The sequence below is a fragment of the Stegodyphus dumicola genome, chromosome 2 (genome assembly GCF_044657685.1).
Source record: "Stegodyphus dumicola isolate Sdum_Otavi_A_Nest chromosome 2, ASM4465768v1".
NCBI classification, from domain to species: Eukaryota; Metazoa; Arthropoda; class Arachnida; order Araneae; family Eresidae; genus Stegodyphus; species Stegodyphus dumicola.
The window spans coordinates 198,870,361-198,883,863 of record NC_140769.1 but is presented as its reverse complement, the minus strand read 5'-3'; the positions used below and the strand labels follow the sequence as shown (position 1 = coordinate 198,883,863).

General features: G+C 34.3%; 2 protein-coding genes across 5 annotated transcripts in view; one reads left to right on the top strand and one right to left on the bottom strand.

Moving 5' to 3' along the window:
• The window catches only part of LOC118183879 (arrestin domain-containing protein 2-like), a 390,857-nt gene that overhangs the window by 113,901 nt on the left and 263,453 nt on the right, over positions 1 to 13,503 (top strand). The window contains exon 2 of the mRNA XM_085811621.1: positions 4,859 to 4,984. Coding sequence (XP_085667747.1) covers positions 4,873 to 4,984 — 112 coding nt within the window. The 5' untranslated portion in view covers positions 4,859 to 4,872. The remainder of the gene's footprint in view (positions 1 to 4,858; positions 4,985 to 13,503) is intronic.
• The window catches only part of LOC118195264 (uncharacterized), a 57,677-nt gene continuing 54,040 nt past the window's right edge, over positions 9,867 to 13,503 (bottom strand). For 3 of the 4 annotated variants that reach the window (XM_035366529.2, XM_035366530.2, XM_085810345.1), the window contains one exon: positions 9,867 to 10,285. In XM_035366529.2, the coding sequence (XP_035222420.1) occupies positions 10,041 to 10,285 (245 nt within the window). In that variant the 3' untranslated portion in view covers positions 9,867 to 10,040. The remainder of the gene's footprint in view (positions 10,286 to 13,503) is intronic. The other variant, XM_035366531.2, reaches the window with a different exon arrangement.

Here is a 13,503-nt window from a genome sequence, read left to right as displayed (position 1 = left end):
TATAATCACAAAGGCATCATCTGCAATGAAGCGGCACACGAATTTGAAAAGCAGACTTTACTTCTGACTTCTATATCCTTCAGCATGTCATCACCAGCATCTTATATGAAGATACACACATTTCACAGACTTCTTGAAAAGTGGCAGGAAAGGTAGAACTTGAGCTTGACTGTTAGGATCATAGATTATAGCATCTGCTTGTTCTTCACAGACCATGGCTCGCTCCCATCCTATATGTATCGTTTCAGCGTTAAAGGGAATCTCGGCTGATACAGCACACCTGGCGGCTGCCCATACATTTGTGTATCCCAGTTACTGAGCATTGTAAGCATAGATGGATGATACCAACCAAAAAAAAATCAAGGTTCAGAAAATATCCTCAGTGTTTACTTGTTCTGCATCACTTATTTATATAGAATGATTACACATAATGACTTTTACACTCACTTAGTTCTGCATGATCAATATACTTGTTTTTAATGTGAACGTATTATGAAGCTTATATTTGCAGATATCTTTATTATTGATATTGCACATTTATACATAATGTGTTATTTTTTTTTGATGCTGTATATAGTTGTTTTTCTTGCTACTAATTCATATAGTGTGTAGTTTACATGTAAACTGTAATTATTGTTTAGTATATATAGCACATGGTTTCATATTCACAAAATATGTTTTCTTGAACCTTGTTTATGGTAAGAATTGTGATACTAACCTGCCTTTGAAAAAATGAAAATGGCGCTTCACATCTAAACACCTCTACACGCAAATAATTTTGCATATACAGTCAAGATGTATCAGAGCACAACAAGTTTTCAAACATTTTTTAAAGAAGAATTAAATTTTGAAGTTAAACAAAGTACTTTTCTTACACATATATTACGGTTAGACGAATTCGAAAATCGTAAAAACAATAGAAAATAAATTAAAGAATTATACAATCCATGCATACAAACTTCGCCGTTCGTTTGCAAGAATTGTATAATGTTATATTACAATTGTTTTGATGATCAAAAATGTATGGGGATACACAAGCATATTCCATTAACAAAGACTCCAAAAACTTACTTTAATAACGTGTTCGGCTTCCTTTTCTTTTTATTACAGTATTTTAGGCATAGATTTCTCAAGATTTTGACAAAGATGTGACATTTTCTTTCGATTTCTGGCACTATTTAAAATTTATACATTATGTCTTATGCATAATACTTAATGTGCTCAACCGGATTAAATTCTTTATCTTATCTTATACATGATATCCTAAATATGCTCAATAGGATTAAAGTCCGGACTCTACGCAGACATTTTGATTAGAGGTGGACCATTATATTTAAAGTCTACAGTCTACAGTTTTCTACAGTCTACTACAAAAAAAATCTTGTGCTTGGGATTATAGTACTGATGAAAACAGTAGAGAGAATTTATGGCCTATATTTTGAGCACTTTATTTCAAGTTTTGTGACATAAGTGTAATTATTTAGTCATAAATAAAATGTAGATTTTTCAGGCTGCAAACGCTCATACAGCCTCAGAATGTTTGGCAATCTCCACCACGTTTTACATAAGGAGCAAGTTCAGTATTAGATTTTCGCCTCACCATTCGTTTTCCATCATCATTCCAAAAATATTGAATTTATTTTCATTTACAAATGCAACCAAATTCCAAAACCCTGAAGGCTTTTTATAGATATTGGAGAAGCTGTTTATACTTTGTTATCGCTTAAATTTGGGTTACAGTATTTCAGAATTACATTATGATCAGTAGATTTGCTTACAATTCTAAATTCACCCATCTTTATTTCAGATTTTCCGCTATTCCAAAGAAAAATTTAATTTTTTTTTCAACTCAAAAGAAACCACCGAATTTTTTCAATCCATGTTAGCAAAGCAGTTCTTTATATTTTCAGGTTTATAATCATTCTTCAAGGCGTTTTATAAGTAAAATCTACCAGAATTGTTTATCTCATCGTTACTTCAGTGTTTATATAGCATATATATTCCTAATACTTTATTTTATTTACTCTAAATTTTAACTTCTCGTGTTCCATAAAGTATATGCGAGACTTACATAATTAAGTTATAGTACTAAAAACATAAATAAACAAATGTATGATAGCACTGCAAATTGATGAAAAATTATTAAAAAAGAGAAAAATAAAATATTTTATTTTAAAAAAAATCTCAAAGATTTCAAATTTTATATTACACTGAAAGAAGCGTTTGTTTAATTAACACACACGTACACGTTTTGAAAGCGTATAGGCTAAAAATATTTAAAAACAACATATCTTAAGAATTCGATAGTCTCGTGCGCTGGAGGTAAAAATGTTTTATTCCGTACAGAGTTGCTGCTCGCTTTGAAATCGTGAAGTTTTTTAACCAAAAATTAATTAAAATTTTACAAAATCTGAACTACATAATAAAACAAATTCGAAATTCTGGCTTCCTGGTCCCATATTCGGGTGGGAGACTACGTTATTCAAAATTTGACGGCTTTAAGATCCGTTGTTTTTTCACAATGCGACAGACATACATACATTCATGTAGATTCTTCACTATTTAATTTCTTTAAATATAATAGATGACGACAATATTTGGTGGCAACAATTTGAAAAATGAGTCAACGCTTTTAGTGATTCGATTTATAATGTCGCTTCTAGATTAATAGCCATTCTGGGCTAAAAAGTCATAAAATAAAAATTGAGTAATCTAAATTGAGAATTAAATTCTAAAAAATCGAAATTGTCTCTTTAGTCCAAAAAAGTTCAGAAAAATAACTGTAATTTTCTATTTAAAGAAAACTAGATTATTTATTAGTTTTGCTTAATTTATTCATCATTATATACTTATCAGGTACTTAGATCCAAAAATGAAAAGCACCTGAAATTTTATCATTAAATATTTAGAAGTTCCCTGTGCCTCAACACAATTTTGGATCACTAAATTCTTTACTATTCAAACTTCGTGGCAAAGAGACATCTATTCCTTTTTAAACTTTAGATGGGAATAAAGTATATACGATTCTAGAATTATATTATTCATCGACGCTTTAGTTAACTAAGTATTGTTGTAAGTTTCGAAAGAAATCTGAAATATGGAAAAGTAAGCAACTGACATTCATCTCAAAGCAAAGATAGAGATACTTAAACCTCCGTACCTGTATGATCAGAAAATCGTCTATCACATGACCTTAAAAAAATCGATTGACTTGTATCCTGGGTAGCAACCTACTCTTTTATCTTCTAATAGCTAGTGAATTGACCATTAACAACCAGAGCTATACACTTATAAACAGCTATACAATATTTTCTTTATTAAAAAATAGAATTATTGTCATGTAGTGTCATAAGGGGGAACTAAAATTCAAATTTTGTAATAGTTATAACCAGCTCCACTTCAAGTATTATTTCAGCAGATATTTCAAATTCGTGTAAATGTTATTTGTTCTGTGTGTGTTTAAATTACAACATGATTATTGTCTAACATGTATATGATTAGATGTATACAAAATTATATGCTGCACTTGCATGTTTCTGATTGGTTTTGTTTACGTGATTACGGCATAGCCTCGAAAGCTACCTGCCTAAGGGGAGGGATGCCTTTGTGGAGGACGTTAAGGGAAACTGGCTCGTATACATGTTACACATGGGGAAACCAACTACATGTTGCTGATGGAAGAACATCTAAATGTGACCTATAAACACCTGTGAATGAAAGCAACAGGTGATCATATTGCGTTAAATCATTCGAAATCTTCCAGGCTTTAAACATTCGCGTATTTAATTTTGCATGTTTAGGTTTAAACGTGCAAAATGGGTTTTCTGTATTTAATTTTATAACATAGAATGTCTCAAAGGGGTAAATATCAAATTATTTTAAATAATATTCTGCCGTTTAAAAGTGAAGCTTATCCTATGAACGGAGCTAAAAAAATGAAAGAAAGAGAGATGAGTGCAATAAAATGAAATATGTGAAAAGCATTTCTATCTTTATGTTACGACAAAATAACAAAGCGTAAACCTAAATAATATGCTTTTCATCAATAGTTTTTAAAGCGCAAAAACCTTTTTATGGTATCTTGACAATGCTGCCCAAAAGCTCATACCACATCCTTAAGATATCTCGGAATAGCCCCCTAACTTCTCAAATAAATCCTTTAGAGTGCTTAATCTCACATCTCAATACACCTTCGTCGAGTTTCTCAGTAGTGTATGGGAAGTTGTAAGGATTTTGAATCCTACTTACCACATAGTCAAGACATCACGAATTAACCTACTAACCTCCTGAGCACATCCCCAGAACATCCTCGTTCAGTTCTCTCAATACTGTATGGAAAGTTGTAAAGATTTTAAATCCTACGTACCACATCGTCAAGACATCCCAGAATATCACGTTAACCTCCTAAGCACACCTCCAGATCATCCTCGTTGAATTCTCTCAATAGTGTGTGGGAAGGTTTACGGATTTTAGATCCTATTTACCCCATCTTCAAGACATTCCGGAATATCCTATTAACCTCCACAACTTCATATTATCCTCGTTGAATTCTCTCAATAGTGTGTGGGAAGATTTAAGGATTTTAAATCCTACTTACCACATCTTCAAGACATCACGGAATATCCAGTTAACTTCCTAAGCATATCCTCCATAGTACTTGATATCGTGTCTCAGTATATCCCCCTCTCTAGATCCCCTCGACAGTGTGCTGGATGTTGTGAAGATTTAAAATTCGTAAATCATGTCCAGTATGATTAAATGTTAATAACATGCAATTAGCTTTAACTAAAATATTATCAAAATATTTTAATCCTGGAATTTGTAGCACTGCTTAATCACATGTCGTTTTTCCTTTCAGCCGAAGAAGGTGCTATGGATTACATCCGGGAGTTCGACATCCGGCTGGAGAAGGAAATGTATTACGCGGGAGAGACATTGTCCGGCCATGTTATATTGGACACAGTCGAAAACTTCAAGTTAAAAGGTACTTGATTAATGTTTTTGCATTCCTTCTTAGGAAACCTCGCTATATTATGCCATTAGAAAAATAAAAAAATGAACTCTTAGCTCAAATAGTAAAATCTTTTTACAAACCAATCGGATTAACATGATTAAATATTTTCATCTAGGAGCATAGAAATTATCTATACATTTTATCACCAGCATTACGAGCATTGTCAACAATAATGACATATAAACGTACGACAGGGTAATAATTTATCATAAGACTCTTATAGGCGTTTCCAATAGATATTTTAAATTTTATTACTCTTGGGTGGTCCAAATATTATGACACTGTTTGGGACATCGCGAAACGAAGTAAGCCTGAGTTTCTGAACAGTTTGGTAGCTATCTAAGCTAAATAAATGTTTTTAGATATGCAAAAGCTTTGTTAAAAAGTAATTTTTTATTAAAAATAGGTTTGTGCAATTATCGATAACGTTAATAGCGTTTTAGTTACTAAAACATTTCCTTTTAAAGATGAATAATAAAACATTTCCTTATAAAGATGAACTGAGCAGACGTCACAAATATATGTCGTTTTGCCTATTTTTTATACACGTGGAAATTACAACATGGATATTCTTGTTTTTCTTCACTAAAACCTTTATATAAACCATGCTCTTGCATGTCACCGGATAATTGTCCTGGTGCATTGAAAAACACGTGGACTGAAGTAGGGCTTGAGATTAGATGCTGATCATCATTCCTTGGTTCTTCATTTGCCAAATTTTCACCACTTCAAGCAGTAAGGTTCTATCTGTTAAGTTTTCTTTGTAAAGTTTTCGCTTCTTATGCATCATAAATCAATTGAATATTGCAATTTAATTCCGGTGTATTAAGTTTTACTACAGAGTAATTTTGATTCGTTATATAACCTCTGACAGATATCACCATCAAAGAACATGCCTGCAGTTTCAGAAATACTTGTAGGATAGAGAAAGTTTGTTTTATGCCTTTATTTTCTGTACATAGACCCTACACAGAAAATCTTTCCTGTTTTGTTTGTATTTCATCAAGATATCGTCACTGACAGGCAAGTATTCGACATTACAATTCGAAATAATAATCACGATTGTTTCAAGAATAACAAGTATATTTATTTCAAAATTAGTCTTGCAAAACTTTCATCGGCAGAATAACAGCGAGACCGTACATAAGATTACACACAAAATTATAACGCCATTTTGAATAAAATATAATTATATAACATATAAGAATATAATTATATAAATTGCGTTATTATTATATTTTGAATAAAATGGCGTTATAATGTCTGCGAAATATTTATAGCGTTAAATTTTAAAGTTTAAAACGTTAAGTCTTGCACAAATGAATACGAACACTAGCAGAAAACGCAGAGTGCAATGCAACAATTTTGCCGATGTTAATTTTCAGATGATGATTCCGATTATGTTAATTGTTTCAGTTCTGAAGATACTTCTTCAGAGTCAAAATATCTTAAATGTATTACGTTCGGCCGTATTGTACGTGACTGTTGAGAATCGCCGACTAGTTTAATTTAAGGGTCAACTACGTTAAGTATTTGTGAGTAGCTTCGGCTAAATATTAGATTAGTTCTTATTTCCTTATTCTGATTTAAAAGACAGAGTGGAGGTTTGCCTGTAAGCCTAAGAAGGGGCCATCTTTTATTATTTCTTTGAGTGAATAAAAGGGTATTTTAACCCTTCTTAAGTCGCTGTAACTACTACTTGAACTCAGCGATAATTTGCTACTTAGTTCACTTGGTTCCTCGATATTAGATATAGACAAAGTATTGAGGAACATTATAACTCAAAGAACATATATAGTATAAGTAATATACTAAGTGAGCAATTAATGAATCCGGTACTTTTAGCTTCTGGCTGTAGACATGGCTTGGTTGATAAGGCAGGAATTAAACGTTGACAAAACTAATTTCGGTGAATTACCATCTTTATTTTTAGGCACATCAAATATTACTTCCTTGGCAGACAAATTACTTTTGATCATAGCTGAATACAAATAATTTTTATATACACAGATAAAAAGCTACGACGTCATTTCAGGGAGGGAAGCATAAGCGGCGTGAAGTGTTTACGTGGCAGAAAACGGGAGAAAAAAAAAAGAAAGTGTAGTGCTCGTGATTCAGTATTTATACTTCGTAGGTGCAGAGAGTATTCTAAGCTATGATTGGTCAATATTAGTTGTAGTTACCTTTTTCAAGCAGTGTTATGTAATTTGTAATGATCTCTAATTTGGGAGAACAGATGAATTTAGAATGTCAATTTTGAGGACGCCAGTTACTTTTTAAAGCAGCCATCGTATTTTGTTATATTAATGGCGCAGCCGATTTTCGAACCAACACACGTCTCAAGTGCGTGGAACTCCCAATGCAGAGTTTATTCAACTTATCTATCATCCCTTAACTAATGCATATAATAAAGAAAGTGTACATCACTACTCGAATTCTGAATCAGGCCAAGTATACTGTAACTTCGAACTATGGTGCGCGAAAATTTATTTTTTAAAGCTTTATAGGCAGCGTGTTTTTCAACAAGTATGAAAGTGATTTTACAACGTCTTCAAAACTGCTTATCTTATTTTGAAAGTGAAATATCAATTTTAAGTTTCTCTGCGGCTGCATTAGTGCGGATAAACTTGCTCGGTAATTGGTTATATTTTGAAATCTGAAATCTGTTTTCTTACAATAGTGGATTGATAGAAAAGCAGTGCTTTATGAAAATATCAAATTAAAATGTATAAGTATTCTAAGATTTTATTCTGGGAAGATTATTAAATTTCGTTATTAGTAAGTATAAATTTTTAATTAATGTTAAACATTTTGGAATTATTTTGTTAACAAGATAAGATATTTGGAATTATTTTGTAAAGATTTTTGTTTAAAAATTTGAATTTTAAGAATTTTCTATTTATTTTGAGAATGATGTGAAATATAAATGAAATAATTATTAAATGGAAGAATAATTAAATATTGCTAAAATTAATACAAATACCAAAGATTTAAGAAATTAAATAATCGTAATAAGGTTTCTATGAGAATTTAATTAAGAGTAAAATGTATTAAAATTTGTTTGGAATTATGGTAAATGAATGTTACAATTATCAATAATTGTATATTAAATAGAGAGTATGATGAGGGAGTACTGGTTCAAAATAGAGCCTTTGTTTTTTATCTCTGTGATCTGTTCTTTTACCCTCCTCATGCCATATAAACTTTGAAGGCTCCCACTTTAATTTTTTATGCAAGATTTTTATTTTTTCATATAATGGAGTGTGATTTTTTTTAATAAATGGAATGTGTAGTGCAATTCAAAAAGGCCAGTTGCCTTTAAACAAGGAACGGAGTCATTTATAAATAACTGCCAAAGCAACCCTTAACCACTCTTGAAAATTTAATGCGAGAACTCGTTTAAGTGGTTATGCCAAAATAGCTGGATATGTGTGTACAACGAGAAAGCTGTAGGATCTTCGTTTGTGTAAAATGACAAAATTGTAAAATGTAATAATGATAGTAAAAACCATAATTTCAATAATGCTATAACAAATGATAAAATATTACTTATAAATGTGAAAATTAGTATGGTGTAAAATTTTAACATTTATGATTATTCGTAATAATTACTGGGTACATAAATTTTTTAATTGTGATATTGTGTGTAAAAATTTTGGAAATCGTTCCCTGAAGTATCAAAATTGTGTGATGAGAAGAAGAACTTTTACAGATTGGACTCAAATCTTAATAGGACTCTCAAAAATGTGTAATTATTTTGAAGGAATATAATGCTTCAAATTATTACTGAATTCAAAATTTTACTACTTTATAATTTTAATCGTTCAAAAGTTAATTTTATGTTTTGTATTTGCAAAATTATCTCTCTCATGTTCTGCTACTCTAATGCATTTTCTCTCAAAAAGGCTTCTCTGTCTCTCCGCCTTTTTCTTTTGAAAGGGGGGAATGTGCAAGATAAAAAATATGAAAGCAAACTTCTAATTTTAATTGACTATAATCTCTTTTATTTTATATTTAATTTGGGGACTTCATGTACTAAAAAAAGCACAGTTCGCATGCGAGCTGCGCATTCTAACTGCGCGAAGTCTAAACTCTGCGGTATTTAAATTAATCATGCGATTTCTACGTAACACTTAATACAGATACCTCTTGCCCAATCAAATAATCATACACCAAAACTTAAAAAAACAAACTTTTGACTTCCTCCCCCCTTAATCTGAACTCATGCGTCACTTTTTGCTTGTGCTATCTTCCTGGCCAGACGCTTTGCTATAATCATCTTTGTGCTGCTGTGATCGCTTCTATCGCCATAGTATCAAAATTGCGAATGTCCTGGAAATAGGCACGATTGGAGTGCCAAGTGAATTGTGAACACAGATGTGAATTTAAATAAATGTGGAATTTAATCTGGCTCGACTGCTTCTTCAAAATAGATGGACGCTCTAAGCATCAAGTATCTACGCCATCAGTATTTCTGCGAATCTACACTGTAGTGTTCTTCTTACATCAGTGCTTTCAAAATTATGCTATTATTACACACACACACACACACATATATATATATATATATATACGCTGTCTTTTCTCCATATTAAAAGTTGACATTCTGTAACGTCCATAAATAGAATTATATTTCAGAAACCCATAAACAGCAAATGGAGGTCAGCTAACCATTCAACTATTGCTGTGTCTGTTAAAAATGGAAGTAATCTACCACAGTTTTATATATTCAGCTTACCTGTAATTATTATTGTCTGCGTATTCTGTCAAGTATAAAGTGAAGTTGCATGTTTATTTTCGGGATACGCTATATTTCCTAGAAGAAACATTAATACACATTAAGAACTACACACATTTCGCGACGAATTTTATTATCTACAATGTAAATAAAAAACTATATCAAAATTTATTAAAATATAAACTAGAAAATTTTAGGTAATACAAAAGAATAAAAGATTTTTCGAACACTTAGCTTGTGACCATTAAAAATTGGTTATGAAATTACACACAAATAGTTATTCTTCAATTATAAAAATATTCTACAGAAATCCATGATCTTCATTCTGCAGACGACACACCGGCGTGGTTCAGGTAACTTATTGAAACATGGCAAACACAACAGGTGACCGCATCGAGAAGAGTGCAGACCCTGTCCCCTCTTTTGAATGTTGTCATAACTACGTCGACAAGAAGGACATCGAATGTCTGGCGAGTGCCTTTGCCTCTTTTTTGGTGGCTTCGGTTTTTCTGAATGTTTTGGTCGATGGGCGTCTAAAAGGAAAGCAAAGATTTGGTAAAATGCCCTTTCCAAATAAATTAACAACCAAAAATTACTGAAGAATCGATTCAAATTTGTCTGAAGAATGAAATGCAAGGTTTGATTTTTAACTTCGAGCCCCATAAATGTCCTTTATATGCTCTTTTTATAAGATTATTTTTACAGGTATATTCGAAACCGGAGACAGATTCTGTAACCAAGTCTTTGAGCTGAAGACATAAACCGTCTATCCAAAGTTGATGGTAAACTCACATAAGATTGAGAAACTTTTGTCAAATTAATATATGCATATAAAGCCACATTTACTGCATCATACACTGCTCGACATTGAAAATGCAACACCAAGAAGGAGTGGTCAGAAAGTGATGAAATTTGGAAAAAAGACAGAGACAGCAAGCAATTGATCTTTATTTCAAAATGATAGCCAGAATACAGAGCAAGAACGGCGTCGGCTCAGTAGGATGTAGGACCACCGCGGACAGCGGTGCACGAAGAAACACGTCTAGGCATAGGGTCAATAAGAATGCGGATGGTGTCCTGAGGGATGGATCTCCATCCCCTTTCAACCATTTGCCACAGTTCGTCTTCTGAACGAGGCAGGGACAGAGTCTACAAACGGTGTCCAATCACATCCCACACATGTTCGATTGGTGACAGGTCAGGAGATTACGGTGGCCAGGGAAGCATCTGTATACCTTGCAGAGCATGTTGGCAGATGCGAGCACTGTGTGGTCGAGCATTATGCTACTGAAAAATTGCATTAGGCAGCCCCAGAAGGTAGGGGATTGCCACCAGCCGCAGTACATTATCCAAGTATCGTTGGGCCATCACAGTGCCCTGAATACGAAGTAGAGGTGCTTTGGAATCGTAGGGAATAGCGCTCCAAACCATTATGCCACGTTGTTGCGCGGTGGGGCGTTCCACAGTTACTGCCGGACTAGATCTGTCTCCACGTCGACGCCATATACGTATGCGGCGACTGCCACTGGATAAACTGAAGCGTGACTCATCTGAGAACACGACGTTTCGCCACATTCACATCGCTCCAGGTCGGCACCATTCTAAACGTTGGCGTCAATGCTGTTCGGTCAATAGCAGTCTTCTTAACGGACGCCGTGAGTGCAGGCCACGTTCAACCAATCGACGGGAAATGGTTCTGGTCGACGCGGGAACATTCAGGGTATCTTGCACATGCTGCAGAATCGCGGTACAAGTAACTTGCGGGACCGCCACAGCTTCTCGGCGGATGCGTCTATCCACGCGTGCTGATGTCACTCTGGCTGCACCTGCACCCCTCCTTCTTTCCACATTTCCTTGTTCCAACCATGTTCGCCATAGCCGATGCACCGTGCTCGCATCCATGTGGGTATCAGCTGCGATTTGACGTAAGGATCAACCCGCCCTTCTCAGTCCGATCACCATACCCCTCGTAAAATCGTCCATCTGCTGGAAGTGGCTTTGTGGACGGCGGCCTGGCATTCTCTCCTATTACACGTATCCTCCGGGACAAAAACCAACTTTCTTCGATAATTCGTCTGGCAGAAATAGCGACACGAATATTGCCCATTCTGCACGTTCCTTCCCTTCTATCTTACTTCACATGCGTCGGAGAGCTGCACATTTCACATCATTCGCATAACTCAGTGACGTGCGTCTACTCTAAAATTTGCATAAATTTCTGACCACTCATTCATGGTGTTGCATTTTCAATATCGAGCAGTGTATTTTTAGCCCCTCTTTCATGAATGTTATTCTTTAACTGAATATATATTTAATGAAAATTATTCATTATAGCAAGTGGACGGAGCAAATTTTCTGTTACTGTTAAAAATGAAAGTATGTTGTACTTGTTATGACCGCAGTCACCGTAGAGGAAAGTCCAAATGGATTGCTGAAACACGAAGGAAGTATTTAATAGGCTTGAAATTTGCGACCTCGATAAGACATTTAAATGTTTAGGGCTACAGCGCATATGATTTGCATATGAGCCAATAATGCTCCATAGAAGAACTGTAAGAATGGAGAACAATAGGCTATTTTAAATACCGGAATTGCGTGCTTTCATGCTGTTCTTCTGCTACGTAAGTCTTTCGAACAAGTTCCTCAATTTGACAGAAGAATTGTGACTTAAATAGACTGTCTATTATGTGGCTGTTTCAGACACAGCAACCGACGGGATTTATCACACAAGCCTCGTCGCACCACTGAATAAGAAGACAGGCATGTCGTAAGCATGGCAACAACATACTGCGCAACAACATTAAGAACCTAGCGAAAATTATGGATCTGCACAACAACCTGCACCATTCGACATTGTATGTAGGGGAAGGGAATCTTTATTAACCCTCCGAACGCGGGATCCATCATAACGCGTTAACCATTCATACTGAATGCGCGAAGATCGTTCTTACAGCGTTGACAGAAACTAATAGGATTTCAAAGGCGATCGGTTTCGTAAGAAGACAAGGTGCATGTGCATGTGCGTGTATATGTATATATATGTAATGAAGGAAACTTAGCTGTAACAATACTGTAGAAACATCTGATGACGTAGATGGAGAAATATGGCATTTCATCGTTGTAATATCAAAATAGACTTAGAAGTAATGATAGTGTAGAAGTATTGATAGCACGGAATGTTGATCCATGATGAACAGCAAATTTGGCAGCTGAGGCAGATTTAATATTCATCTTTATTTCAGTAAACCAGTTGCGGCCATAACCAAAATGACACACTACTCGTGCCTTTTCAGGAACATTTACATTTTGCATAGCTTTGCGGTAAAAAAGTGAAGCAGCAGTCTATGAAAGCCGAAGTGCGAAAAGCAAGTGAGTTGTGTTCAGGATAAAATCATTCAGGATGAGTTCGTTTCGCTTCTCAATACATTTGACTGGATAATTAACGCTGCTGTAAAATTATTATTGGGTGTTCGAGTTTTGGTTCCATTTACATCACCAGGTTCATGTAAGAGTCACATGACATGGGTTAATCTCGAAATGACACAATACAGGAAAAGATAGCTGTTATTAGAATACAGGGGAAATACTCAAATTAAAATTAAGCATTAAGGGACTATTACTAATTTTAGTATTTTTTTATCTTGCTTACATATTATATACGCGCGTGCGTGTGTGTGTCCGCACACCACAGGCATATGCTTCTGCAGTAAGGCGTTGAACGCTGGGCACAGATTGGTTTCGTTTATGTGAT